Genomic DNA, 27,547 nt, shown 5'->3' on the forward strand with positions numbered 1-27,547 from the left:
TTTCAGATGCGCTTCTGCGGCCGTCTGGAAAGCTCTTCCTTCCGGTATTAGGAAGCCACTGAAGCTGTGCACTTTCAAATCTAAATTAAAAACAAATTTCTTTCGAACTGCTTCTCATGTTTAGTTTGTTGTCCTTCCCCCGCACCTCCGATTAGCACGTTTGGCTACGTACGGTGCGACAGAAGTTCAACACACACACACATACTTCCGTCCTGAGTAAATCCTAAATTTCTGTCTCCCACGTGGGGTTGTCTTAATGCGGTGTCAGATTTGGTGCTAAATCAGCGGGTAATCTTGTTAGTAATCCGGCATTATTCCAGCCTGCACATGTAGTCCTGGGCAAAGTGTTCATGCCGGCATTATTGTGCTGCAGATTTAATCTTGCAGAGTCCTTACCAAATACAAACAGCAAAGGATGTGGCATTGTCGGCTTTCGCGTAATATTATAAGTTGCACCATATTCCCCGAAGCTTGTGATGATAACACTCTGCCACCCTAAACCACTTACCCAAAGGTCGTAGGTTTGTGTGCACGTTGAACTTTTACACCGTACGTAGCCAACCGTGCTAATCGGAGGTGCGGGGGAAGGACAACAAACTAAACACAGAAAACGAATTTCTCAAGAAATTAATTTCTCAAGAAATGCGTTTTCTAAGAAATTCGTTTTCAATCGAATGAATGTGTGCGCTGCGCTACGAACCCGGTGACCCGAGTTCAATTCCCACCCACGGCGAAGAACAGTGACAGCGAATATCCGAACCGGTTCTGGGATTCCCCTAGGTCGACTCGTCCTTAAATGAGTACCTGGTGTGGTGTGTAGCAAACATCAGTGCTGGAGAGACAAAGACGGTTGCACGTGGTGCTGGCCACCCACCCCCCTCGTGTGCCATGCCGCCTTCACAGGTGCTGCCGCTCGCTAACAGCACTTGCCCCAACATTCTGGCCCCAACATTCTGTCAAAGGCTACGCGGCGGGTGGGGAGAGGCACCTCTGTGGTCTTGTGGCGGCTGATTTGTGTTTTTGTTGGTCAGGAGAGAATTAGCTGCTGGCTCGGTTTGGCGGGCACAGCCAATTTGACGGGGACGACTCCCCGAGTGTTTTCGATGGAACCCTTCGTCCAGACGTTGTTTTTCTAATTAAATTGCCTGATCCATGATTTGTGCTGTGCCTGCTGATATTGCAATTTACGATTTTAAAAAGTGAAATGCCTGCAGCGAAAATGCAGCCATGAATCAACATATTTTTTTTCCTTTTCATCGCTGTGAATCGCACGTTAAAAAAATGTAGTCATTTTGTCATTGCAGTATTTCCGGGAAAAGCGCCGGTACAGTCACAGCAATTTATATTGCTACAGTGCAGCAGCCATTAGCGTGTTGAATAGGGCTGAGAGTGTGGTGAGTGAGCGCTTGTGAAAAGTTCTCCGAGCGATATCCATTTGTGGTCACGCCTTGGGCCACTGAGTGTCCAGCTCTGGCCTCCCAACTTGACCTCTGAGCTGCTCCTGCAGAAGGCTCCTGCAGAAGGCGTTGGCAGTGCTGCTTAGTCACGTGGAGCGCCGCGGTGGCTAGGAGATGTTAACTCCCTTGCCTGGTACGCAGGAGGTCGTGCGTTCGATCCTGACCCTGACGATTTCTGCTGTATATTTGGAGTTTGCGTGTCTCTCTCCCCCCCCCCCCCCCCGTTGTCATGTGGATTTTTCTGCAGGCCCTCCGGGTTACCCCCCCCCCCCCCCACATTTAGAAACGTGCGTTTCGATTATTTAGATTATTTCGCTGCTATAAATTTCCACATGATAAGCCACTTCGCTGAGCTATCATTTGTGGCCAGGTCGCTTCTGATAAAGCTATATAGCTCATTGGTCCTCACCTGGTTTAATAAAAAAAATAGTTTAGTTTTGAGCTTCCATAGCCTGAGTAATACTTGCAAAGCATTCAGCTGATTAAACATTTCCCCATTTAGCATCAAGCACATGAACGAATGTAAATCAAACAGTTTTTTTTTAATCATTCTTGTTTACCAAGGAAAGAAAGCTTTACCGAGTCTCAAGACTCTTTTTCAGGAGGCTCCTGCCAAGGTTTTCACAGTCGGGTGGCGATGTTGCTGCTGCTGCTGTGAGGTCCCACTTCGAGTCATTTGCCGGTGCATTTTCAATATTGGGATGTTTGGACGATGCCAGTCCCATTGTGTGTTGTTGTTGTTTTATTCTGCGGAGAGAACCCGGAGGAAACCCCGTGCCGAACAGCGGGAGAACGTACAGACCTCCTATTAGCGCGGTTGGCTACGTACAGTGCGAAAGAAGTTCAACATACTTAGATATAGACTCCACGCAGTAAATCACCCACGTTGATATACAATCGAACCCAGGTCCCGTCTTAAAATGTTTAATTTATTTTACCAGATAAGGCCCCACTGAGATACACAGCGCTTTTTCAGAAGCGACCTGGCAATCACAAAGGATACTACTGTAGCTCACACGAAGTGACTCATGACGTGGACATTTAGAGCAGCCAAATGGGGGGGGGGGGGGTGGGGGGCCAGTCGAGCCGTTGTGTGGGGGGGGGGCACCGTGGCGGTGACATTTACCACGAAGGAAGAGTCGGGGGGCCAAAGGGACATTTGGTGGTGCCAGGGCCCAGCCCAGGATCCCCCAGAATGCAGCGCAGTGCAGACACCCTCCTGGGGAGGAGTTTACAAACTCATCGATGCTTTTCTTGAAAACAAACAAATGACAATAATACTATATTATTGGTTCTTTCAGTAAAGTCACGTAGAAGGGAAATAAAAGTAAAACATAATATAATTAAATTCTCACGACGTTTCGGCCACAACACAAGCAGCCGTCCTCAGGTGAAGAACAGAGCTGTCGGAAAGACAGCAGTGTTTCATTAGGACGCTGTCTTTCCGACAGCTCTGTTCTTCACCTGTATTTCCCTTCTACGTGACTTTACCGAAAGAACCAAGACTATGAATCCCTGCAAGTCACGAAAACTTTAAATCGACAATAATACTGTACCAGAGATATGGTATGTCACGATGGTCTATTCACATAGTAGATGTGAACTCCCTCGCCTGGTATGCAGGAGGTCGTGGGGTAGTTCCCGACCCCGATGCCTCCTGTATATGTGGAGTTTGCCTCTCTCTCTTTCTCTCCCCGTGGTCGCGTGGATTTTTCTCCGGGTCCTCCGGGTCTTCCCTCCACATTTAGAATCAACATCGTGCGTTTGAAGTATTTTGCTGCTTTCAATTTCCACGCGATAAGCCACTTCGTTGAGCTATCGTTTGTGATATCCAGGTCGCTTCTGAAAAAGCGCTATACATAGCTTAGTGGGCCTTACCCGGTCATTTATTTTATAGTTTACATTTGAGAGCAGGAGCTGTTTTTGTGTGTTTAGGTAAAATGAGAAAGCGGGTGACAGCGATCGCTCGCGCCGTGTGACAAAGAACTGATCCCCGATGAACAAATCAAATATTTGGTGGTGGTACTGCTGCCTTGGCACGAGCTCAAATAACAACACTCAACACGGTCTTCAACAACACTGTGGCCTTAGAGGGGGAAGAACACAATATAGCAGTGTATTAAACAGGTGACGTTTGGGACAATGGTCCTTCTTCATAGCACACACACATAGAGAGGCTCGAGAATTGGAGACATCGAGCGAAGGATAGCCACTCGCTCAAAAAAATCCTCTCCGTGTCCTCTCCTCCACCGGTGCCGGCTGTCAAAGCAAACGAGGTGCCGGAAAAACGCGAGTAAAAGCAAACAACAGTCTCACCGCCCTTTATAAACGTAATCACACGGTCTACACGGTTTACGTTTCCACGTATAATGTTGCACGCGAGTCGTCGTTCACCTTCGCAAGGTGACGACGGTCGCTCGCGCACTGCGTAACGAGTGAGAGACAACGACGTTAATTGGCAAGGGCCACGCAAGGAGGGCTCGGGCGTGGCTTTGCCCAAAAACGTTGTTTTTGGGGGGTGTGCTTCTTGCCCATATAAGGAATCCTGTAACGGGAATTGTCAGAGGCAATGCAGGGACTCCTCCACTTACGAATGAGTTCGGTGCCAGAGGTCTGTATCCGTAAGTCGATTTGTTCGTAAGTCCAACTTTACTCCTGTCGATTACAAACACGTTGTACAGCATGTACACTAAATACGGGGAATGGCTTTAAAAGTTGTATAATCTAGATGCCACTGCTTCTTCACGTTCTGCAGGTGTAGATGCCAGCACCGCCATCTATTGTGCGGCGGTTGAACTTACGACTCTCTGTCTGAACAGGCAACTGGACATATGGACCAGGTTTGTTCGTATCTCCGAAAGTTCCTAAGTTGATTTGTTCGTAAGTCGAGAAGTCCCACAGTCGTTCTCAGGGCGCTGTGCGTGGAAAGGCAGAAATAGTTGAACATCAACCGAGGAAATAAGAAGTGAGAAAGATGTTTGAAAATAACAAAAGAGAGAAAGTCAATTTAAACAGAGGCGTTTTTAGTCGAGATCTGAAGATTTGTAATTACTTGTAAGTCTTGACCTTGAACATCAAGCTCGATCAATGCTCGACCATAGCTCGATCCATTCTCTCCTGTAATCTACAGTGCAGGGGTAACACTCGTGCCTCACAGCAGTACGTTCCTGGGTTACATTCCCAACTCTGGCGTGTTTCTGCGTGGAGTTTCTAGGTTATCTTTACTTCAGTGTGAGTGTGCGTTAACTACACCTAGCCAACGGTGGTTGTTGTTGCTGTTGTTGAGTGAACGAGCGAATGTAAGTGTGTGGGGTTGGTATGCTTTCTCTTCTGCAGAGTGCGAATGAGTGTGTGCAGACTGTGTGAGTGAGTGAATGTGAGTGTGTGCAGTTTGTATGTTCTCCCCCTGTTCTGCATGCGTTTGCTCCAGTTTCTCTGTTTCCCTCTCATACCTCAAGAATCACACCACACAATGCCGCTGATATTGGCCAAACATCCCAATGCTGGAAAATCCCACTGTAAATTACTCAATTGGAATTTCACACACGCAGCAGCAGCAGCAACGTCGCCCCCTTCTGTGAGCACTTGGCAGGGACCTCCTGAGAAAGAGTTCGGGCGGTAACCCGACTTACGAACGGGTTCCGTTCTTGAGACCCGTTTGTAAGTCGGAACGGTTCGTAAGTTAGAACACAACAATGTAGCGCTGTGTTTAAATACCCAATGCCGGTCAGTGTTATGAAATGTGTTACGGTTCAACTAAAAAGGGAAGCATTGTTAAACTCACGAGAGGAAATATTGTACATTTGCTTGTAATACTATGATAAATACTGTATAGTAAATAAAACATGAAATAAAGTGAATGGAAAGATAAAAAAATGTTCACTTACCTTGAGTCCTGATGCTGGCTTACTTGTTGAAAGGGGCGCGCAATCAGTGCCCACAATTGCACGAACACACGGGGCATGTGCGTATGTACACACTTGCCTCAAACAGACTGTCATCTTCACAGACTGTTGGGGCAAGTGCTGTTAGCGAGCACCTATTAAGGCCGGCCGAGCACATGAGAGAGTGGGTGGCCAGCACCACGCCCGGCCGCTTTTGTCTCCCCAGTGGCGATATTTAAACAGCGCACCAGGTACTCATTTCAGACTGAGGCCCAGGACCCCTTCGGATAATCGTCACCGGTGTTGGCCGTGTGGGTGTGAATTGAACACGGGTCGCCGGGTTCATAGCACAGCGCACTAACCATTTCACTACCGCTTCCCACGCACATGCACGGGATACGCACGCTTACGCACGCACCACGGGCGCAAAATACTCACTCCTAGCAGGGTGCTGGGCCCCGAAACATCTCGCGGAGGATCAATCTTCGGATCAAAACAGTTACGTGGTTCGGTTCGCAAGTGCGAATTCGCGTTCGCAAGTCGGAGGGCAAAACAAAAAATCAATGAGGGCGTTCGTAAGTCGGAGACTGTCTGCCTTGAGACTCGGGCTTTGCTGGGCAACAGTCGAACTGATAATAAGACAGCAGACTGTCTTCATGGAAACGGTGTGACGCCATGAGGAGGGCTTCTGTTGAATGTGCGTGGCTGTACTTGTGAGTGACACTGTGCTTGTGAGTGACACTGTGCTTGTGACTGACACTGTGCTTGTGACTGACCCTCTGCTCTGACTTTACGTTTCAGGTGATGGTCGCCAGCACATCACAAGCTGCAAGGAGGACGCCCCGCACGTGAAATATTTTAACGAACTTTTTAAAAGTAAATCGGAATTTAAGTAGCAGCGTAGAAATTTTTACAATTTAATTCCCCATTTTGTTTCGCAGGTATAAGTTAAATCCACCGTCATATAACCACAGCGCAGTTTCCATTTTGCGCGTAGGATTATTCTTTTTTATTTAACATTTTTATAGCTTTATTTTGTTACCTTTCTAATTTGGTGCCAACCGCCTATGTTTACATGTTAGGCTAGTCGGGGTAGCCTGGGGGTTTACTCAGTGCACACAGAGCCGGCCGTGTTCATGGCGAAGTTCGGGGACGAGTTCTCCGTGCGAGGGAGCAACGGGCCCCATGGTGGACAGGGAGCTCACGGTGGAGGTAAGTGTGCAGGTACGTTTGTATGTTGGACTCCATTTTGCATCGTACGTAGCCAACCGTGCTATTCGGAGGTGCTGGGTAAGGACAACAAACTAAACAAAAAGCAGCTCTATAAAAATTAGTTTGTCAATCTCGATGATTATTTAAAAGTGCACAGCTCCGGTGGCTTCCTAATATCGGAAAGGAAGAGCGTTCCAGACGGCCGCAGAAGCGCATCTGAAAGCGCCGCGCGATGCGGTGACCGTCTTGTGCGCGTGTGTGCGGAGCGGGAATAGTAGTGTAGTGGTCAGTACGCCGTGCGACAGACCTCGTCACCCGAGTTCGATTCCCGCTCACGGTCGACACCAGTGACGATTATCGGAATCTGTCATGGGCCTCCCCAAGGTTGACTCAGCCTCAAATGAGTACCTGGTGCAGTGTGTACAAATATCACCACGAGGGAGACAAAGGCGGCCGGGCGTGGTGCTAGCCACACACCCCCTCGTGCACTGTGTCGGCCTTGGTAGGTGCTCGCGAACAGCACTTGCCCCAAAAGTCTGTGAAGGCTACACGGGAGATCTTTGTCTGTGGATTCGTTTCTGTGGAGCGGCAGCGCAGCGTCTGCTCTGCCAACTTTTATTCCCGCTCATGGTCAACATCATTGACTAATATTTGAACCGGTCCTGAGCCTCCACTAGGTCGACTCAGCCTTATATTAGTACCTGGTGTGGTGTGTAAACAAAGGTGGCCAGGCGTGGTGCTAGCCATCCACCCCCTCGTGTGCTGTGCCAGCTCTCGTAGCTGCACGCTGACAGCACTTGCCCAAACAGCCTCTTCAGGTGACATGGGGGTGGGGGGGGGGTATTTGTCTCTGGAGGTGATGCTGTGGTTGTGTGTGTGAAGGTTTGGTGTTGAGTGGTGTATGAGCCACGTGTGTGTCCCCGGCCGTGTGTGTCGAGAGAGCCGCTGGTGTGATCCCGCTTGCGTGGGTGGGTGTGTTACGTGTGCGAGTAATACGCCTCGGGGGAATACAAAACGTCAAATGAAATGTGGAACGCGAGTTAAAAAGCGCGAGCGTGATTTCGCCGTTTCACATTAAGCACGTTTATCGTGAGCAGTGCCGAATTATCCTCGTAGCAAATGTAGCTACGTATGCTACGGGCCCCGCACTTTCAAGGGCGCCGCGCTAAACGCTTTCAAGCTTTCAATTCCGGTTCAGTGATTCTGCACTTGCTTTATTACTATAGTACTATACTGCCTTCAACTTTTATGAACAACCGGGTGTTTAAGGTTAGGGATTTATGGCATTATCTGGCTGTATAGCGAATGAAAAAATACAATTACTTTACTATGCAAGGAAAACAATTGTGTTTTAATATTTACGTGTTTTTATTTTATTTAGGGCCCCTTTTTAACATATGCTACAGGCCCCGCACTAGCTTAATCCGGCACTGACCGTGAGGTCGTGAATACGGCGGTCGAGATTTTTTGACCGAACATCCAAACAATCATGGATGAGGAGCGGTGTCACCGGGAAGACGCTTCTCCAACCGTAGCCATCCCATCTCCGGCCTTTCCACTCTTACCCATCTACCCACACGGCAGTTGCCCGAGTGTCAACCGCTTGGGATACCTCCCTGATATGTTAACATCAAACAGAAGCTTGGCTTAGTTGATGGTCGCACAGGTCTGTAATTGTCCATGCCCATGCAGCCCAAATGTAGAAACTGGAGAAGTTAGAGGAATGAAACTATAAACTGTTTTTCATTTTTTTCACCACCGAGCTTCACCGCTCTTTTTTTCAGAAGCAACTTGTCCATCACAAATGGACAGCCCAAGCGATTGGCTTATCATGTGACAATGTGTTGCAGCCAAATACTTTTAAACGCATGATGATGATTGTAAATGTGGAGGGAAAACCCGGAGGATTCCCTGGAAAAATCTACACGACCATGGGGAGATAGACACGCAGACTCCAAATATACAGCAGGCGTCAGGGTCTGGATCGAACCCACGGGCCTCCTGCGTACCAGGCGAGGGAGTCGACATCTCCTAGCCACCGCAACGGGAGCAACAACTTTGGCAGTGCTGCTTGTTGCTGGCCCACTCGACGCAGCGACCTGCTGTGGCGGTGTCTGCCGTGGCTGCGACTCCGGCCACGGCGCCCGGCGGGTGCCTCAGGGTTCCCTCCGGTGCCGTTTCACTTCGTTACCATAACGACATCGACCCACGGTCGCCGTGGGGTAAATTTAGATCCGTTACTGGAGATTTATATAAAAAAAAAACCTGCCGCTTCACTTGAAGGAAGCCGACCAATGGGCCTGGGGGAGCGACCGCTGCCCACGTGGGTTAGAAACCCCCCCACCTCCCTCCCCTGCCCCCCCCCCAGGCCACCTCCAGTGGCCGAGTGCGGCTGCGGCTGCTCCTGCCACACACTCTGAGGTGGCGCCGCGGTGGCTATGAGATGTTAACTCCCTCGCCTAGTACGCAGGAGGTCGTGGGTTCGATGCCAACCCTGAGGCCTGCTGCTGTATATTTGGAGTTTGCGTGTTTCTCTCTCATCATTATCATCACGGTGGCTAGGAGATGTTAACTACCTCGCCTGGCATGCAGGAGGTCGTGGGTTCGATGCCGACCCTGACGTCTGCTGCTGTATATTTGGAGTTTGCGTGTTTCTCTCTCATCATTATCATCACGGTGGCTAGGAGATGTTAACTACCTCGCCTGGTATACAGGAGGTCGTGGGTTAGATCCCGACCCTGACGTCTGCTGCTGTATATTTGGAGTTTGCGTGTTTCTCTCTCATCATTATCATCATGGTGGCTAGGAGATGTTAACTACCTCGCCTGGTATACAGGAGGTCGTGGGTTAGATCCCGACCCTGACGTCTGCTGCTGTATATTTGGAGTTTGCGTGTTTCTCTCTCATCATTATCATCATGGTGGCTAGGAGATGTTAACTACCTCGCCTAGCATGCAGGAGGTCGTGGATTCGATGCCGACCCTGACGCCTGCTGCTGTATATTTGGAGTTTGCGTGTCTCTCTCTCTCATCATCATCATAGTGGCTATGAGATATTAACTCCCTCGCCTGGCATGCAGGAGGTCGTGGGTTCGATGCCGACCCTGATGCCTGCTGCTGCTGTGTATTTGGAGTTTGCGTGATTCTCTCACGCCGTGGTCGCGTGAATTTTTCTTCGGGGGCCTTCCGGTTGTTTCCCCTCAACATTTAGAATCAGCGTCGCGCCTTTAGAGTATTTGGCTGCTGTGCATTTCCACACGATGATGATAAGCCACTTCGTTGAGGTATCGTTAGTGATAGCCAGGTCGTTTGTGAAAATAACCGATACGTATGCATGCATGTTGAACTTCTTTCGCACCGTACGTAGCCAACCGTGGTAATCGGAGGCGCGGGAGAAGGACAACAAGCTAAACACAAAAAAGCGGCCCTTAAGAAATGAGTTGTCAGAAAAACAACGATGTGCGGCACGGAGTCTGACGTGTCGCTGCACACAATCGGAGCTTCTTCAGGGATCTAATGGAGCGGCTCGGGGGGGAAGAGATATAATTTAGAAAACAATTGGACAATGTGAGGGGGAGGTTTAGCCGAAGAATGCTCCGGCAGGAGGAAGTAGGTTGAGCGAAAGGCCAGAGGCAGAAATAAAAGGAAATTGCTTGCGCAATGAGCTGAGCTAAGGCAGCTGTGAAATGAAGAGGAAAACTCAAGATCCGGTTGAATGAAGGAAATATGAGCCTGGGACCTGCCATTAGACGGAGCGGTGAAGAGGGGGAGAGCAACTGAAGAGACCGCTGCACACGTCGCTTTTCTACCGTGGCAGAAGGAAAACAATTCCCAATCTACTTGCGCGTAATATAGTAGTTTACCTGCCACCTCAGGGTGATTTATCCTCGTTTAAGGGTGATCTGAGAGCAGAGCTATTGACCAGGCTAATTCCATCAATGAGCCATTGGCTATAGAAGCTCTGTCCCGTGAATAATGTTTAGGCTCCGTGTGTTTCACGAGGGCCCATTTGTGTTGATCGCCTTGGTACAATCCCGTGTGGGTGCAGCTGGCCACAATTTCAGGGGATGTGGCCACCGCCTAAGGTCATAGGAGGTCAAAAGGGCAGCAGTCACTCCCATCATTGCCAGTTTTCAAATGCAACGATAGTTTAAGGGTCATCGTGAAGAGTGTTCGTGAAAAAAAACTCTGTTCCCAGGTTTGTCGCTCGACATAAAACTAGAATGAGGTTTGTTTTGCACAACCCAATGGCCACACGGCCTTCTGGGAATGCATCTCATTAGCATAATTTGTTCAAATGCAAGCAAGCTCTGCCAATCAACATCAGGCAACTCACCAGCATTGCTTCAAGCAAGGTTGACTGCTGATGAGTAACTCACTGTCAATTGAACCGATGCTGCTCATAAGATGCCCTCCTAGAAGGCTGCGTCACAAAGAGGTTTCGTAAAAAAAAAACATTTAGTGCATTTATTTGACAAGCTAACATGCTTGCTGGCTAACGTGCATCGCGGCTTAATTGAAACAACTTGTTGGTTCAGTCCGTAGTAGTCCCCCCAGGGTTGATCAAATGATTACCCCCCTTTGGAGGAAGTCCACAATGGTTGTTCTATGGACAAGCTTGACCCTGACATAGGATTGTGGAATTTAAGACGAGCCACCAATGGAGATGAGGGCCACTGAAGGTTAAATCGAGGACCCAGGCAGCCTCACTCACGTGTGACTCGTCGGTATTTATTACTGCACTCATTAACATTTCATTATAATTGTATTGTTATTATTGCGACGCTTGTTTACCCAGCAAAGCCTCGCTGAGTCTCAAGACTCTTTCTCAGGAGGGTTTTTCCAGGTTTTTGCAGTTGCTTGGGCGATGCTGCTGCTGTGTGTAATCCAAATTGAGTTATTTCAGGATTTCTTCAGCATTGGGTTGTTTGGCCAAGACCAGTTACGTTGCTTGGTTTAATCTATGGGGGAAAAACCGTACAACCCGGAAGAAACCCTTGCAGGACAAGGGAAGAACATGCAAAAGCTCAACACAGAGACAGCCTCGATTTGGGATTTAAAATTCAGGTCTTGCTTGCTGTGCGGCACTCATGTTACCACTTCGCCACCCTGCCACTCCATCCGTCCCGACGAATGTTTTGCGCCGCGGTGGCGGGATGTTAACTACCTCGCCTGGTGTACAGCAGGTCGTGGATTTGGTCCTGGCCCTCACGCCTGATGTATATTCAGAGTTTGCGTGTCTCTCTCTCTCTCCGTGGTCGCATGGATTTTTCTCCGGGTCCCGCCAGTTTTTCCCTCCAAATTTAGAATCAACATCATGCATTTGGGGTATTTGGCTGCTATACGTTTCCACGCGATAATGACGAGCCGCGTCGTTGGGCAATCATTTGTGATAGCCAGGTCGTGTCTGAAAAAGAGCTACATTTCGCTCAGTGGGGCCTTACCTGGTAAAATAAAAAAACATTGTTTTAGTAGTTTAGTTGTTTGCATGGACAGGCCACGAGGCCTGCGATAGGCCCCGTTCGCGAGCGAGGGGGTAACTGGCACGCGTGACGCCGCTGCTGCCACCGCTGCTGCTATTGCTGCTGCCATTGCTGCTGCTATTGTTGCTGCTGCTGCATGTGTTCACAGCAGGCCCTCATGGCGGGGCGGGCCCTCATGGCGGCGTGGGCCCCCACGGCGGGCCGGGCCCCCAGCGCGTGTACAAGCAGACGATGGCCCAGCGGGCGCGCACCATGGCGCTCTACAACCCGACACCCGTGCGGCAGAACTGCCTCACGCAGAACCGCTCGCTCTTCCTCTTCGGGGAGGACAACGCGGTGCGGAAACACGCGCGCCGCCTCACCGAGTGGCCATATCCTCCTCGCCCGGGGGGTGGTGGTGGGGTGGGCGGTGGGAGGGGGTGGCGGTGGTGGGAGGGCGAGGGGGCAGCGGTGGGGGGGTAGCATGGTAGTGTAACTCAGAAACGCTGTCTTCTTAAGTTATATATTATAAAACACAGTCCACCAGATTTGATGACATTTAACAGATGGACACAGGTTGACTATATTTCACTGGACGACTAAGTAGCGGCTACACAACATTCCCCACACAGCTGGCTTAATATATAGGAGCCGTCGATGTAGCAGCTACGGCGTAAATATTTAACTTCCCTCGCGAGCCTTCCCAGACAATGAGGACAATCCACAGTGATAACAGCGACGACGATCCCGACTTCCGACTCCCCCACGGCAGCCTCGAGCCCCGCTCTGCGCTGCCTTTTATGTCCCCTCGGCTCTGCCACGCCCCTCTTCCCGAACTCTCCTGTCGGAGATTTCCTTTGCCTCACTATAACACCTCGGGGGGGGGGGGGGGGTCCATTTCCACCCCTGCGCTTACTCCTCACCAAGTTACCTCACTTGACCCTGCCTGTCCTCATCGCTGCAATCAATATTTACGGCCACTAGGCCCCTTACTGTCCTTACATCAGAAAAACAAGCTAAAGAGATGTAGCAACACACGAGGGTTTTTCACCTCGGTGGCAAGGTGGTTGTCTGCGTGCAGTGCAAAAGAAGTTGAACATACTCACGCACGCACACACAAAGGTGTGCCGAATCGCATGGCCTTACGCAGACCACCAGCTTATGAGACCTGATAAAATGTGGCCAGCCAAACAGGTGGTGGTCTAACCAAACACAACTGTAGACCGGCTTCGTGCTTATTAGGACTCGTCAGCGCAGCATGGTTATCAATGTTCACTGCTGCATCTTGGAGCCTCGTACATGGAGCGCGCTGGTACCCTCACACTTGGAGGATTCACTGCTGCCTGTTGAGTTTGACGCAGTCTACAACGTTTTGGGTCGGTGGTCTAAAATGACACAATGGCCAAACATGCAGTTCTTCTGAGCTGGTGGTCTGGATAAGACTGAGAGAATTGGCACAAGCAGTTCACACACGCACACTATTGTTTGTTTTTAAAATCTAGCCGTGTTCCATCCTGCGCTAATCTTTCTGTTGTGATGATGGGTTTGCTCATCATTTAAGAGAACCTGAAGCAGAATCGGCACTAAACCTCGTGAAAGATACCTTGTGTGTATGTATTTCGCACCGTACATAGCCTGCTCATACTCGCCGGGGTGAGAAGCGTGCACGCTCCCTTTGGCTATTCCCATGAACGCGCGCGTGCACACAACACCAGGGCGACCCTTATCGACCGCGCGCTTCTCGGCGGGTCACGTGATGCGTCGGAGCTGGCAATCCTGACGTTCTTCCCAGTGACCACCAGGCTCACCAAGTGCCCCCCCACCCTCCCCCGAGGGTCCAGCGGTGAGGCTTCCCTTGAGAGTGCGGCTCCGTGGCCACGCGACGGCTCTGTGGCCACGCGAGGGCTCCGTGGCCACGCGACGGCTCCGTGGCCACGCGACGGCTCCGTGGCCACGCGACGGCTCTGTGGCCACGCGAGGGCTCCGTGGCCACGCGACAGCTCTGTGGTCACGCGAGGGCTCCGTGGCCACGCGACGGCTCCGTGGCCACGCGACGGCTCCGTGGCCACACGACGGCTCCGTGGCCACGCGAGGGCTCTGAGCTGCTGCGGCTCCACGGCGCACCACTTTAGGGGGCGCCGTGGACAAACGCGCTTCGTCCCCGCTCGCCGCAAATTGCCGAGTGCGTTTGGTTACTCTCCAACACAGCGGTGTGCTGTACTAGTAATGCTCTGCTTCCGTGACAACCTTACTAATTGGCTGTGTTGGGTGGTGGCGGACTTAACGACACATTTATATTTACGCGATCTAACCCAAAAATCTCTAAATTATGGATAATGTTGGTCCCGAAAGCCTACGACACGTTAAATAGTTTTACTATTATACTGGAATGTGATTTATTTTTTCAGGAAAGCCTCACCATATTTCATAACGTGGGGATGCTTGGCCACACTTGCATCACTCGCGTTTGCGTGCGCGAAGAACTCGACTACCCTGAGAAAACCCACGAGTACAATTCGATATCGCTCGGTGGTCCCCGCGGAATGGCTAGGAATCCGTTTGCCACACTCTCGTGTCCTCTGTGTAACACCGTCGTGCGTACACACCGCACGCTCGCTCGCGCGCGTGGATGTGTTTGTGGATATACAGTAACCGCATGTGTTTAGCTCTTCCTTAACGGATGTGCGCACTCCCTTTGAGTACATGATCCTGGCCACGATCATCGCCAACTGCATCGTCCTGGCGCTGGAACAGCACCTCCCCAACGATGACAAGACACCTCTGTCTTTGCGCCTGGTACGTACAGCGACACAGATCACACGCAGGGTGCGCAGTACACTGATCCTCCCGACGCCGAGCCTGGGTGCAACCACGACACCGCCATCTCCACCACGCCCCCCACGATCACATGGGCACACGCAGCATCCCCTCTCCCGTTTAGCCTTTAACAGACTGTCGGGGAAAAGTGCCGTTCGCGAGCAGCACCTACGAAGGCCGGCACGGCACACGAGGGGGTTGGTGGCCTGCACCACGGCCAGAAGCCGATGTCTCCCCAAATGCTGATGGTTACACACAGTACCAGGTGGTCAATTAAAGATGAGTAGACTTAGGGGTGGTCCAGGATCAGTTTACATATTCGTCACCGATGAGCGGGAATCGAACCCAGGTGGCACGGTGCGCTAACCACTACACTGCCGCTCCCCACCCGGGCGCACACACATATACAGCACACACACACAGCACACACACAGCACACACACACACACAGTACACATGCATCACACACACACAGCGCACACAGCACACACACAGCACACAGCTCACACACACAGCACACACACGCAGCACACACAGTACACACACACAGCACACACACACAGCACACACAGCACACACACAACACACACACACAACACACACTCACAGCACACACACGCAGCGCACACAGCGCACACACACAGCACATACACACAACACACACGCACAGCTCACACACACCCAGCACACACGCACAGCACACACAGCACGCACAGCTCACACACACATAGCACACACACAGCGCAGCACACACACGCAGCACACACACACAGCACACACACACAGCACACACACACACCGCACACACACCGCACACACAGCACACACACACAGCACACACACACGCAGCACACATACATGCAGCACACACACACAGCACACAGCACACACACACACAGCACACACAGCACACAGCACACACACAGCACACACACACACAGCGCACACACACACAGCACACACACACACAGCACACACACACACAGCACACACACACAGCACACAGCACACACACACACAGCACACACAGCACACAGCACACACACAGCACACACACACACAGCGCACACACACACAGCGCACACACACACAGCACACACACACACAGCACACACACACAGCACACAGCACAGCGCCACCTCCATGATCCCCACAATCGACTGGGGAGAAAAAGATTCCCCCATGTCGCCTTTCACAGAGTGTGGTGGGGCGTGTGCTGTCAGCGAGCAGAAATGTTACGAAGGCCGGCACGGCACGCGAGGGAGTGGGTGGCCAGCACCGCGCCCGCCAGCCTCTTTCTCCCCAGTGCTGATTTTTATGCACGACACCAGATAAACGCGTAAGGCTGAGTCGATCTAGGTGAGACCCAGGACCGGTTAAAATTTTCACCACTTAATGGCCGTGTGCGGGAATCGAAATTGGGTCGCTGGGCTTGTAACACGGTGCGCTAACCACGGCGCCACCGCTCCCCGCGCGTACGCACATGCACTCTCCCGTACACACGCACGCTCAAGCACATACGCGTGCAGGAGGCGTGTGTGTGTGTGAACATGCAGCTGCAGCCAGATGCATGTACAACTTTGCAAGCATATATTCTTTGTCAATGCGTGTGTACGTTCCAGGTAGGGGAAGTGGTGGGGCAGTGTTTTGCGCTGTGAACCCAAATCCATCCACGGCTGACATTAATAGCAAGCGACACTTGAACGGGCCTAGCAAGTCAACCCCCCCCCCTCCCGGCATGATGCGCACTGACCAGCGTAGTGAAGTATGGTTAAAACAATGGCCGCCACTGACTCGGCGTGGGAGGCCTTCATCCAGCAGTGGATTAACAAAGACGCCGTAAATGATCATTATTACGCACACTGATCCACGCGACAGCTTTCACCAGCGCATTAATGAAAGGGTAGCCCTCGCCACAATAGCATAATTACATTTATATTTATAGAAGTCATAATTAGAGTCGAAAACGTGCACATTTGCTTTCGGGTTTCTGTGGTAATATTTATGCGTGCCACTTCATATCATGTCATCATTCCGAGCCTGTGCTGGTGGATCTGCTGACCACCGTCTTGTCTGTGCCGTGCATCTGTTGGCGGGTGCAGGAGGAGACAGAGCCATATTTTATTGCCATCTTCTGTCTGGAGACGGCGATTAAGATCCTGGCCCTAGGATTCGTGTTCCACAAAGGGTCTTACTTGCACAGTGGCTGGAACATCATGGACTTTGTGGTGGTGCTGACAGGGTGAGTATTTGGCGCAGCGTGCGGATGAATGGGCATTGCTCTGCCAGCGTGCGAACGTTGCCTGTGCTGCCGCTGCTGCTGCCACCGCCGCCGTGGGGCAGGATAAACGCTGGAGCAGCGCCATGAGAAAACTCGCCACCGAGGCTCCAGGTTCTCTCCAAGCGAGCAGCGCAGCACGAAGGCTGCTGAGGGGCTGCACACGCCGGCCACACGCGCTTCCCTCTGCGGAGCTGGCTCCGAGGAGGCGGCAGGCTGTCTTCCGGTAGCCTTGCGACAAGCCCAAGTTAATTGCTCGATGTATGGAAGCAGTTTAGCGTCAGGGTGGCGCAGCGGTAACGCATGAAGGAGCTGAGTTGGATTCCCGCGACTTGGGTGCCTTTTTGCGTTGGGGTATGTGTGTTCTCTCCCCCTTTTCTCCTGTTTTCTCCCATAGCCGAGATACATGGTACGGTAACCAGTATTGGCTAAAATATCCGAGTGCTGAAAGATGTATATACCTGCAAATTGCTTAGTTGGGATCACACATAACAGCAACATCACCCCCGACTGTGAAAAACTTGGCAGGACCCTCCCGAGAGAGTCTTGAGACTCCGTTAGGCTTTACTGGGTAAACATGCAGAATAATAATAATCGTTGTCCTTAGAGATTCTCCAGAAACAGAAGGCCACTAGCAGTGTAAAGACAGCGAACGCTGACTGAAGGCGTTTGGTTTCACATCTGGAGTCGCTAGACACTGCCTGGACCATCTGTAGATTAAAGGAAATTGATGGCGTGTCAACGAGCCGGCCGTTATCGTCTCAAAAATACTTCCGTGGGTAAGGTGAGGTGTTTTCCTTAAGACAAAAACAACAACAACAAATGAACAAACAACCCTTGAGAGTTATCTTGAACAGCACGCACAAGAAAGGTCACTAGTGGGCTCAATAGTTGGAGACAACCCATTGGGGAGCGACGCAAATTGGAAAATGGCCGAATATTATGAACGTGAGGTAATGAAGTGTGGCCAGTAATCAAAATAATGAAATAAAGACGTGCAGGAGGTCAGGTTGGATTGCTTTGGGACAGATGAACCCAATAATGAAAAGTAAGATTCCACTTTAGCATAAGGAGAATGTTTGTAATGGGCGTGTACCACCTGCTGTGAGGCGTGGCTCAGTAGCTGTGGTTATCAACGCCAAAAATATCTTGAAAGATTAAGAAAAAATAATGAAAAATACGCAAGAGAAGAGTGGAGAGAGACAGATGCAAGCTTGGAAATGAAGATGAGAGACCGGCATTAGAACACGAGGATTGTAGAACACACGCAGGTTTAATGACTTTGTTTAAACTGTCGAGAAAAGCCAAGTGAGGTTTGGGCAGGACGCGTCCCTCGGAGGAGACGATGTTCCAACGGTCAAGGATAGTGACGACGGAGTGGTAGCCAAGGGATGGAACACGTCCGATAGAGGACGCCCACTGGGGAGATGGAGCGACAGAATCAGCTCGTATTGCCGTTGCGCGGTTGATTGTTGCATTGTGGGAGCGTGAAACATTGTGGTGCTTTGGTGAAACCTTTCATCCAGTAGAGGGTAGACCATGGATCATGATGATGTCCTTCATGGATACCCAGTTTCCTGTGTATATCTGTATCTTTTTTTTGTATTAAACATACATTTTGCAAAACCAACAACAACAACTGCCATTCGCCACCAAGTGGCGGTGACATCACCACGGTGCCTGTGCAGGGCCACGTAAACGTTAAGGCCACGTGACGTATCGAACACCCGCTGGCATGAGGTCATGGGACCAGACCCAGGTGCCATGGATTGACGTGAGACGACTGGCAGATGCACCAGCTGTGTCGCATTGCCACGGCGTGTGATAGTGTGACATTGCAAAACCATTGTCGCATGCGTCACATGCGGCCGTGCATTTTCGCACACCACGTTATTGTCGAGTCGCCGTCCCGGTTTACGGATTCTGCCCTCGCTTCGAGATCGCTGAGCCACAAACGCCGACCGTGGAGTTACCGTGAAACCAACACCGCCGTGTCCACCACGCACGCTCACGATCACGCCGACACGCCAAGAACGTCCACGCAGCACGACTCGCGTGCACCCGCACTGAATTGCGGTCGTTGTTTCTCAATGGCTTCTCGCACGGGACACGATGGGGAGGAGGTCCGTCCGTCGTCCGTCCGATCGTCGTCGGGTGGTTTGGGTTGAAACCTCCGGGCCGGACGAACGAGGCTCCGTCCCCCGCGCAGGCCCCAAGTGGCGACTAAAGCTCTTTCGGGGCCACCAGCTGTGCACGTGAATGAATCATCGTGGCGGTTTCACCGCAGGCGCAATCGACTTGCGAAGACGTTCTCCCGAGGGGCTGCTGTTTTGAATGAGCACAATTGCGCGGTGCTTGCAAAGCTGCCCGTCGCGTTTTTGCCACGGAGAGAGATTGTGCGAACGGCGTGCGACTCCATAACACATTGCCACTCTCTGCCAGCTGTGACGGCAAAAGAGGAATTAACGATTACGCACAGCACAGCCGTTTCTAGCAGAAGGAGGCGCTTTGTCTGTTGATATACTTATCTATATTCCCGACAAGTCCACGCTCATGATCACATTGTGTGAAATATTTGTATAGCTTTCGCGTCGATCTAGGATCCGTATTGAACAGAGGGCCCTTGTCTGTGTGCATGCGGCAGACACCGAACCTCGAAACCGGTCCAGAGTTTTCTGTGTGTTGAACCAGCGATGTTGAAAAAATATACTCCCAGAAGGCCACGCGGCAACATCGTAGGTGTAATTTTGTATTATTATTTTCATGTGGAGAGACAAATATGGAAAGGAGGCATGTTGTCTGCTGATTTATTCGTAGTAGGGTTTGCTTTTACTAATATGATTAATTCGTAGTAGGGTTTGCTTTTACTAATATGTAAGCACATAAAAATAAAGTTTTAAAAAACAAAAGGGCAGCTTGTGGTCAGAGCCTGCTTTTAAATGGCCAGTATTCAAACCTCAATTTTAAACCTTTGTTGATAACGTATTATAACGCTATGCACGATAACCTCCTGATTGTAATGTCTATAAAGCTCGCAATCCACCTCAATTGCAATGTCAGTGTTGACAGCTGTTGACACAAAGGATGGTTATTTAATGACAGCCAATCGTTTAAACGAAACGAATATTTTTATTTTATTTTACTCGGTAAGGCCCCACGGAGTTCTATAGCTCTTTTTCAGAAGCGACCTGGCCACAAATGTCACGTGCAAATGTTTCGCAGCCAAATACTCTTAAACGCCCGATGTTGATTCTAAATGTGAAGCGCAAAACCGGAGGATCCGGAAAAAAAGTCCATGCGACCACGGGGAGAGAGAGAGAGACGCAAACTCCAAATATACAGCAGGTGTCAGGGTCGGGATCGAACCCATGACCTCTTGTACACCAGGCGAGGGAGTTTGTTTCAGTGATTCAGCAATAAACATGCGTCTCATGCAGTCCTGTGGCGAGATTGGACCTTGTCATAGGAATGATGAATTCCCACCAGTGTCTTAGAGCTGGTCACACACAAATATTATATATGAACCACCATGCTGTGCTTTACAGTGTACGGTGATGTTCAGCTCACTTGAGCACATTCTTGGCCTTGGAATCGGTACCCAACCTCGTAAACACTGGTCGGGTCGTCACCAACCCCAGGTTTTTAACCCTGACAGTCCAGTAATTGCCATCTTAGTTCAGGTGGCAGGAGTCGATTTTGTGCCGGGGTCTGGTACCGGTATTGTGTTGAACTTCATGACAGCAAACTGCAGTTTTAATAGACTTGAGCTGACTGAGAAATATGTCTGCGGAGAAGGTGGTGGCCCCAAAACCCTTGCCAGGGCAAAAACCGCTGAAGGGCGAAGCAGTGTGACGTGGACACGATGCCGTCCTGCGAGGCCCCATTCCAGCTACGGGGCTCTGTGTCATGGCACGGGCGGGTGCACACGAGTAACGCTGTGTAGATTGTCTTGGTGTGTCAGCGTGAGCATGCGTGGTGGATACAGCGATGTTTGTTTCACGGTAACTTTACCGTCGGCGTTTGTGGCTCAGTGGTCGTACTATGGTGAGCTCGCTACGCTGTGAACCTGGCGGCCCAAGTTCGATTCCTGCTCATGGCCACCAACACCAGTGACGATTATCTAAGCCGGTCATGGGCCTCCCCTAGGTCGCCTCAGCCTCAAATGAGTACCTGGTGCGGTGTATAAACATCACGACAGGGGAGACAAAGGCGGCCAGGCGTGGTGCTGGCTACCCATCTCCTAGCCTTCATAGGTGCTCACTAAGAGCACTTGCCCTAACAGTCTGTTAAGGCTACATGGGGGATCTGTCTTTATACTGTAATTTAAACAAGTTGGCGGTTCAAATCTTATTATTACTACTACGCGTGTTTACCCAGGGAAGTCTTGCTGGTCTCTTCTCTCAGGAAGGGTCCTGCCAAGTTGTCGCAGTAGGGGGTTGACGCTGCTGCTGCTGCTGCAGCTGCTGCTGCTGCTGCATGTGTGATCCCACTTGAGTGATTTTGCTGGTAATTTCTCAGCACTGGGATGTTTTGGCCGATACCACATTGGGTGTTCGTCTAGCTATGGGGGGAAAACGGAGGACTCCGGAGGGAACCCATGCAGAACAGGGGGAGGGACATACAAACTCCGAATGAAAAGGCACCCTAGTCAGGGATTGAACCCGGGGGGCATTTTTTGCTGTGAAGCACAAATATGAACCACTGTGCCACCATGGTGCAATTGTCAATGTTATTCTGTTTTGAGAACTCTAGAGATAGTTTAACACGTAGTAGTCCTCCGCGACCAATATTATCCGTAATATAAGTTGCGTGGGTTCGATCGCGTAAATATAAATGCGTCGTTAAACCCGCCACCACCCGACGCAGCCAATTATTAAGGTTTGTCATGTAAACAAAACATGCAAATTCATTACTAGCACAGCACACGGTTGTGTGTTGGAGAACAAACCCACTCCACCATTTAAAATGCGTGTACCGTGACGTTTCGCCGGTAATTACAACAACAACCAGCATCATCAGGCAGCAACCAGGAATTGTGGAGAATTCCTCCTCCTGTTTCGGTCTTAAAAAATCAAGGGACCATGACGAGACTCGTTTGCAGGAGCAACCTGGGGCATTCGTCTGTCAGTAGGGGGCAATGATGGCTGCTGTGTGTGTCCACATTGAATAATTTGGCGAGTAATTGTCGAATTTGGACCCGACGCCGGCACACAACAGACTACTCCTGCGAATGACGTCGGGGGATCTTTTTCCGTCCACTGTGAAGCAGTCTGCGCGTCGCAGTGTCGTGGTCTACACACACTGCAGTGATAACCAGGGTGGCTGCTGGATTCCAACCATGAATCTCTGCAACGATCGGCGAATGCGTTGCCACTAGGCTGCATCACCGCTAGATACACTGTGACGTTTTCTACGCTACGATGTTTCCTACTCTATGATGTTTCCTCCTCTATGATGTTTCCTACGCTGTGATGTTGTACGATGTTTCCTACGCTACGATGTTTCCTACTCTATGATGTTTCCTCCTCTATGATGTTTCCTACGCTGTGATGTTGTACGATGTTTCCTACGCTACAATGTTTCCTACTCTACTCTATGATGTTTCCTACGCTACGATGTTTCCTACGCTACAATGTTTCCTACACTACGATGTTTCTACAATGTGTCTGCAGAGATGGGCTGCTCCAGGGCGAATATGTTTCATAATTGCACTTCTGCACTTCAAACAGTGATGTTACTCCTGAGAATTAATCATCCTTCTGTGCATGTTCATTCCAATTAAGTAAACATAAGCAGAATCAAGTAACCATATTATGTTAGTTTTGAAATGCATTTGTAGCATAATGTTGTGTTACTTAAAACAACTTGAATAATCAAAAATTAGAGACCGTTTGCTTTCCCAAAATAACTCTCCCGTCACTGGCGACCGGATTTCACAGCAGAAACCACGTGTTTCACCATGTGGCTGTGTGCACGTATGTACGTGTGGAGCAGTGTCACAGTGGTTAGTGCCCTGCACTATGAACCTGGTTGGCCTGAGTTCGGTTCCCGCTCACAGCCAACATTGGTGACGAATATCCAAACTGGTCCTACGTCCTCTCTTAGGTCGACTCAGCCTTAAATGAGTACTTGGTGCAGTGTGTAAACACCGTGCCGGCCAGAATGAGTGGTCGCGAACAACACTTGCCCCAACAGTCTGTTAAAGTATTTACAGGGGATCTTTGTCTTTGTGTGTGTGTGCAGTATGTTGGCGATGATGGGCACAGACTTTGACCTGCGAACCCTGCGCGCAGTGCGTGTACTGAGACCATTAAAACTTGTATCAGGAATTCCCAGTGAGTACCCGTCACACGACAATGCTACACTAAGTCTCTCCACACCACCTTACACCACCACATTGCACCACCTTACACCACACCACCTTACACCACACCACCTTACACCACACCACCTTACACCACCCCACCAAACTACTTTACACCACCATAACTCACCACCTCACTACACCACGTTACATCACACCACCACACTACACCACATTACACCACACCACCACACTATTCGACATTTAACCACTCCACCTCATCACCTCACTACACCACCTCATAGCACCCCACCACACTGCTCAACTTTACACCATACCACCACACTACACCACTTGACATTTCTCCACCACCTTACATCACTCCTCACCATCACGCCTCACAGTGCCGCCCCACAGCACTCCACGTGACCACCCCGTGAAGCCACTCTGGACGATTCGGAGCCCACAGTCCTCTTTCACCTCTCCCTTGCCTGCTGATGCTCGTTTTTTCCCTCGGTATTCTGCATTCTTTTAGTCTGTCCATGCACACGGTAACTTGCATGTCCTCATAGACATTAACTGCGGCCAAGTGCACAGTGTTTCTGGCCTCTGACCGTGAAATCTGCCGCTGCACTGTGGAGCCCAATTCTGGGCTTCGTACGTGCTGAGTCTGACCAAAGTGTCATGAAATCTGGGTCCGGCTTCCAGAAGTGCGGAGCGGAAACTTGAAAACTGCAAGCAATATTAGCAGCGTATTCAGATTGGGCACTATCCAGGAGAACATGGAACCCCAGAGACACAGCGCATATTAATAGCGTACGGTGAATATCCTGTTGTCTCTTGCTGAGAAGGTAGAAAACACTGCAGATATAAAACACATGTTTCATCCAGATATGATTGCGCTTTGTACCAAACTGGAGATAGTACAATGGAATGGCTATGTTGCATTATTTTAAACCACTATATACACAAATCTGGCTGTCGCCTGATGAGGTTGGTTGTTATAATTATAGGTGAAATGTCACGGTACTCGAATTGTAAATGTAGTCATGGGTTTACTCTCCAACACAGCTTGTGTGCTGAACTAGTCACTAAATGGCACGTTTTGTTTACGTAACAAACCTTTCTTATTGGCTGCGTTAGGTGGTGGCGGTTTAATGACGCATTTATATTCACGCGATTTAACCCAAAAGAAAAACCTCTTCTGGACTATACACACAGTTGCTCGAAAGTCAGCACACGTGTTTTTTTCCTTTATTTGAACACTGGCGTTAAAATATTGCAATTGTTTATTCTTTACGTTAACATTTGATGGATTATAATTTTCACGTTCTTTTCTACTTTTTTGCCACGAATCCACCATTTACAAACCTCGACTGAGACCTCTGCGAATGAATGGAGATGAAACATAGTTGATGAGTGTTCAATGATTACAACTGTAATCGTGGGTTCGATCCCAACCCTTGACGCCTGCTGTATATTTGGAGTTTGCGTGTCTCTCTCTCTCCCCGTGGTCTAGTGGTTTTTTCCTCCGGGTCTTCCGTTTTTTTCCTTCACATTTAGAATCGACATCACGCGTTTAGAGTATTTGGCTGCTATAAATGTCCCCATGATAAGCCACTTAGTTGAGCTATCATTTGTGGCCAGGTCGCTTACAAAAAAAATCTACATCGTTCAGTGGGCCCACCCTGTATACATCGCTTAACATCTATACAAATTATGTATGTATATTCCTTTGAAACAATTACAATATGTACAACTTATGCAACCTGACATAAAATAAAAATCTAATATTAAAGGAACCTTTTGATTTCATAGTATCCTGTAGGATTCTTTTCTAGAATGTGACCCACATTCCATCCAGTATAAGGCCGAAGCCTATGTCGCCTAAACAAATACTGCACGATTGTGTGACCACATTATACCATTGCAGTACTGTGCATATTATGTATATGTAGGTTGACTCAGCCTCAAATGAGTACCTGGTGCAGTGTGTGGTAAACATCGACACTCGGGAGACAAAGGTGGCTGGGCGTGGTGTACTGTGCCGGCCTTCTTAGGTGCTTGCTAACAGAACTTGCCCCTACAGTCCGTTAAGGCTATACCGTGGGGGTTCTTTGTTTTTGTATGTGAACATACAGTATATGTGGTAATAATAATGTACATTTATTTCTAAGGCGTCTTCTACTAATGTCTCAAGGCGCCTTGTAAGATTAAGGTGAAGGAAAAGCCAAGAGAGAAGGAGAGCGACATAGAAAAAATCGAATTAAGATAATTTGACTTTTTTTAGATGCAACTTAAAAGTATGCACATGTTGGTTAAACGAATTGCCAAAGGTAGGGAATTCCACATGATAATTCTACTATCACGGTGCTGGATATTCAGCGCAAGTGTAAACAAGCCAGCGGTAAAGATTTCTATCTGAGAGGTCACAGAGGTGGCTTGGACATTATTTATTTCCAGTGAAACCTCTGTCATCCTCTCAACTCCTTCGTAAACAGAGGCAACAATAGAAACGCAACCTTACATTTGTTTCTCATAGTCCATTAAAACGTTTTGTTTCATCTCCTGGCTTACGTTTACACGCTTTTCCCCGTTTTGGTTGGGACTTGGTGATGTTTTATTTCCACGCAGTGAGCCAGATCCTTGGGTTTACGCAGGGCAGGATAAAGGTTCTTGTAGGCCCTAGCCACTTCTATTTCGTAGGCCTTCAGTGATAGCTTTCTACAGTTGCTACTGCTGCTGCCCCATGTTGCTTCTACCGACACTGTCACTCGCTTGTTTCACGCGGTACTTCGTCCAGCAGCTGGACAGATGTCGTTACTGATACGTTCATTATTTAGTCTGTGCCTTCATTCGATGGGAGCGCGCTGTGTGCTGCAGATAAGCAGATTTAATTTGAAACACTGTGCCGATCATTTTGCTCTATAAATATATTTATTCGAGAAGATATCTTGGTTAAATGTTTTATGAAACGAACCAAAAACGTGGTCACTTTTTTTTGTAGGCCCTTCAAGTTTTCGTAGGTCATAGGCACAGTGCCTACTGTGGCCCATTGGATAATACGACCCTGAGTTGACGTTGACAGTTTCACTCTTGCCCTCAATGCACCGCGGCGGTGTTTCTCACGGAGAGGAACCTTCCCCCACACCTGCGGCAGCAGCAGCAGCAGCGTTGGATTACAACACGGTCTCTCTTCTGCAGATTAGACCCTGAAAGTTTGCGATGCGGTAAGGTTTGGATTAATATAGCACTTAATTTAAATATATTGTATAGCGTTATTACACTTCGAAACTACCCACATCCGGGGGAATGGAGACGTTTATTTTGTAGTGAAACAGCGACTGTCAATCGAAGGCGGAGGAGGAAATGAGAAAAGTCTTAGAGCTTGGACTTGAACAGGGGCAGGGAGTCAACAGCACGGGCAGCTGAGGGAAGGGAGTTCCAGACAGAGGGCAGCAGTGAAGAAAGAGCGACCTCAACTGAGTAAAAGGTTAAACTATAAAACTACGAGAACTTTTTTTTATTTTACCAGGTAAGGCACACTGTCTAGGCAGTGACAATTTGGATCGTACGGAATTGGGGAGGCTTAAGATGTAAGAGCAGATCCAGGAAGGAAGTGTGCTGGAGATACCCACACACCATGGTTATAGGAGGATAGACTGTAAATGTTGTGGATTTACTCTCCAACACAACTGGTGTGCTGTACTCGTAACGAATTGGCACGTTCTGTTTACGTGACGAACCTTACTAATTGGCTGTGTTGGGTGGTGGCGGTTTAACGACACATTTATTGCGATCTAACCCCAAACAACGTGTATTGTGGAGGATACACTGGTATATGGTGACACACGCAGAGAAGGCAGTCATTTACCACACGGATGAGACCAGTTCATTGCATGGCTTTTGGTGAAAATGAGGTGGCAGTGGGGGGTGGTGAAGACATGGAGTGAATGGAGTTTGGAGAAATGGAAGGAGATTTTCCTGAACAGGACCTTTCCAGGGAGAGGGAGGTTTGGGTTCGGGAATACATTTCACAAACGAATGCTGCTGGAATATTTTGCTGACGGAACTGAATGTTTAGTTTCATTTTTAGCAAGCGATGCCGAGACGCGCGAACACGCATTTACGATC

The 27,547-nt window shown here is 49.6% G+C and overlaps 2 protein-coding genes across 5 annotated transcripts in view; both read left to right on the forward strand.

Annotated features, from left to right (window-relative positions):
* LOC144932964 (voltage-dependent P/Q-type calcium channel subunit alpha-1A-like) overlaps positions 1-14,115 on the forward strand; it is a 58,730-nt gene extending 44,615 nt beyond the window's left edge. Inside the window, exons 2-4 of the mRNA XM_078857366.1 lie at positions 6,143-6,553; positions 12,184-12,444; positions 13,856-14,115. Of these exons, the coding sequence (XP_078713492.1) occupies positions 6,478-6,553; positions 12,184-12,444; positions 13,856-14,115 (597 nt within the window). The 5' untranslated portion in view covers positions 6,143-6,477. The remainder of the gene's footprint in view (positions 1-6,142; positions 6,554-12,183; positions 12,445-13,855) is intronic.
* Positions 14,116-14,685: 570 nt separating this feature from the next.
* The window catches only part of LOC144933209 (voltage-dependent N-type calcium channel subunit alpha-1B-like), a 233,958-nt gene continuing 221,096 nt past the window's right edge, over positions 14,686-27,547 (forward strand). For all 4 annotated transcript variants that reach the window (XR_013636995.1, XM_078857855.1, XM_078857856.1 and 1 more), the window contains exons 1-3: positions 14,686-14,810; positions 16,934-17,073; positions 23,353-23,444. Coding sequence is in view for 3 of the 4 variants with exons in the window: in XM_078857855.1 (XP_078713981.1) it covers positions 14,718-14,810; positions 16,934-17,073; positions 23,353-23,444 (325 nt within the window). In the remaining variant the exon portion in view is untranslated. The remainder of the gene's footprint in view (positions 14,811-16,933; positions 17,074-23,352; positions 23,445-27,547) is intronic.

This window comes from Lampetra fluviatilis, chromosome 6 (assembly GCF_964198595.1).
Source record: "Lampetra fluviatilis chromosome 6, kcLamFluv1.1, whole genome shotgun sequence".
Classification (NCBI taxonomy): Eukaryota; Metazoa; Chordata; class Hyperoartia; order Petromyzontiformes; family Petromyzontidae; genus Lampetra; species Lampetra fluviatilis.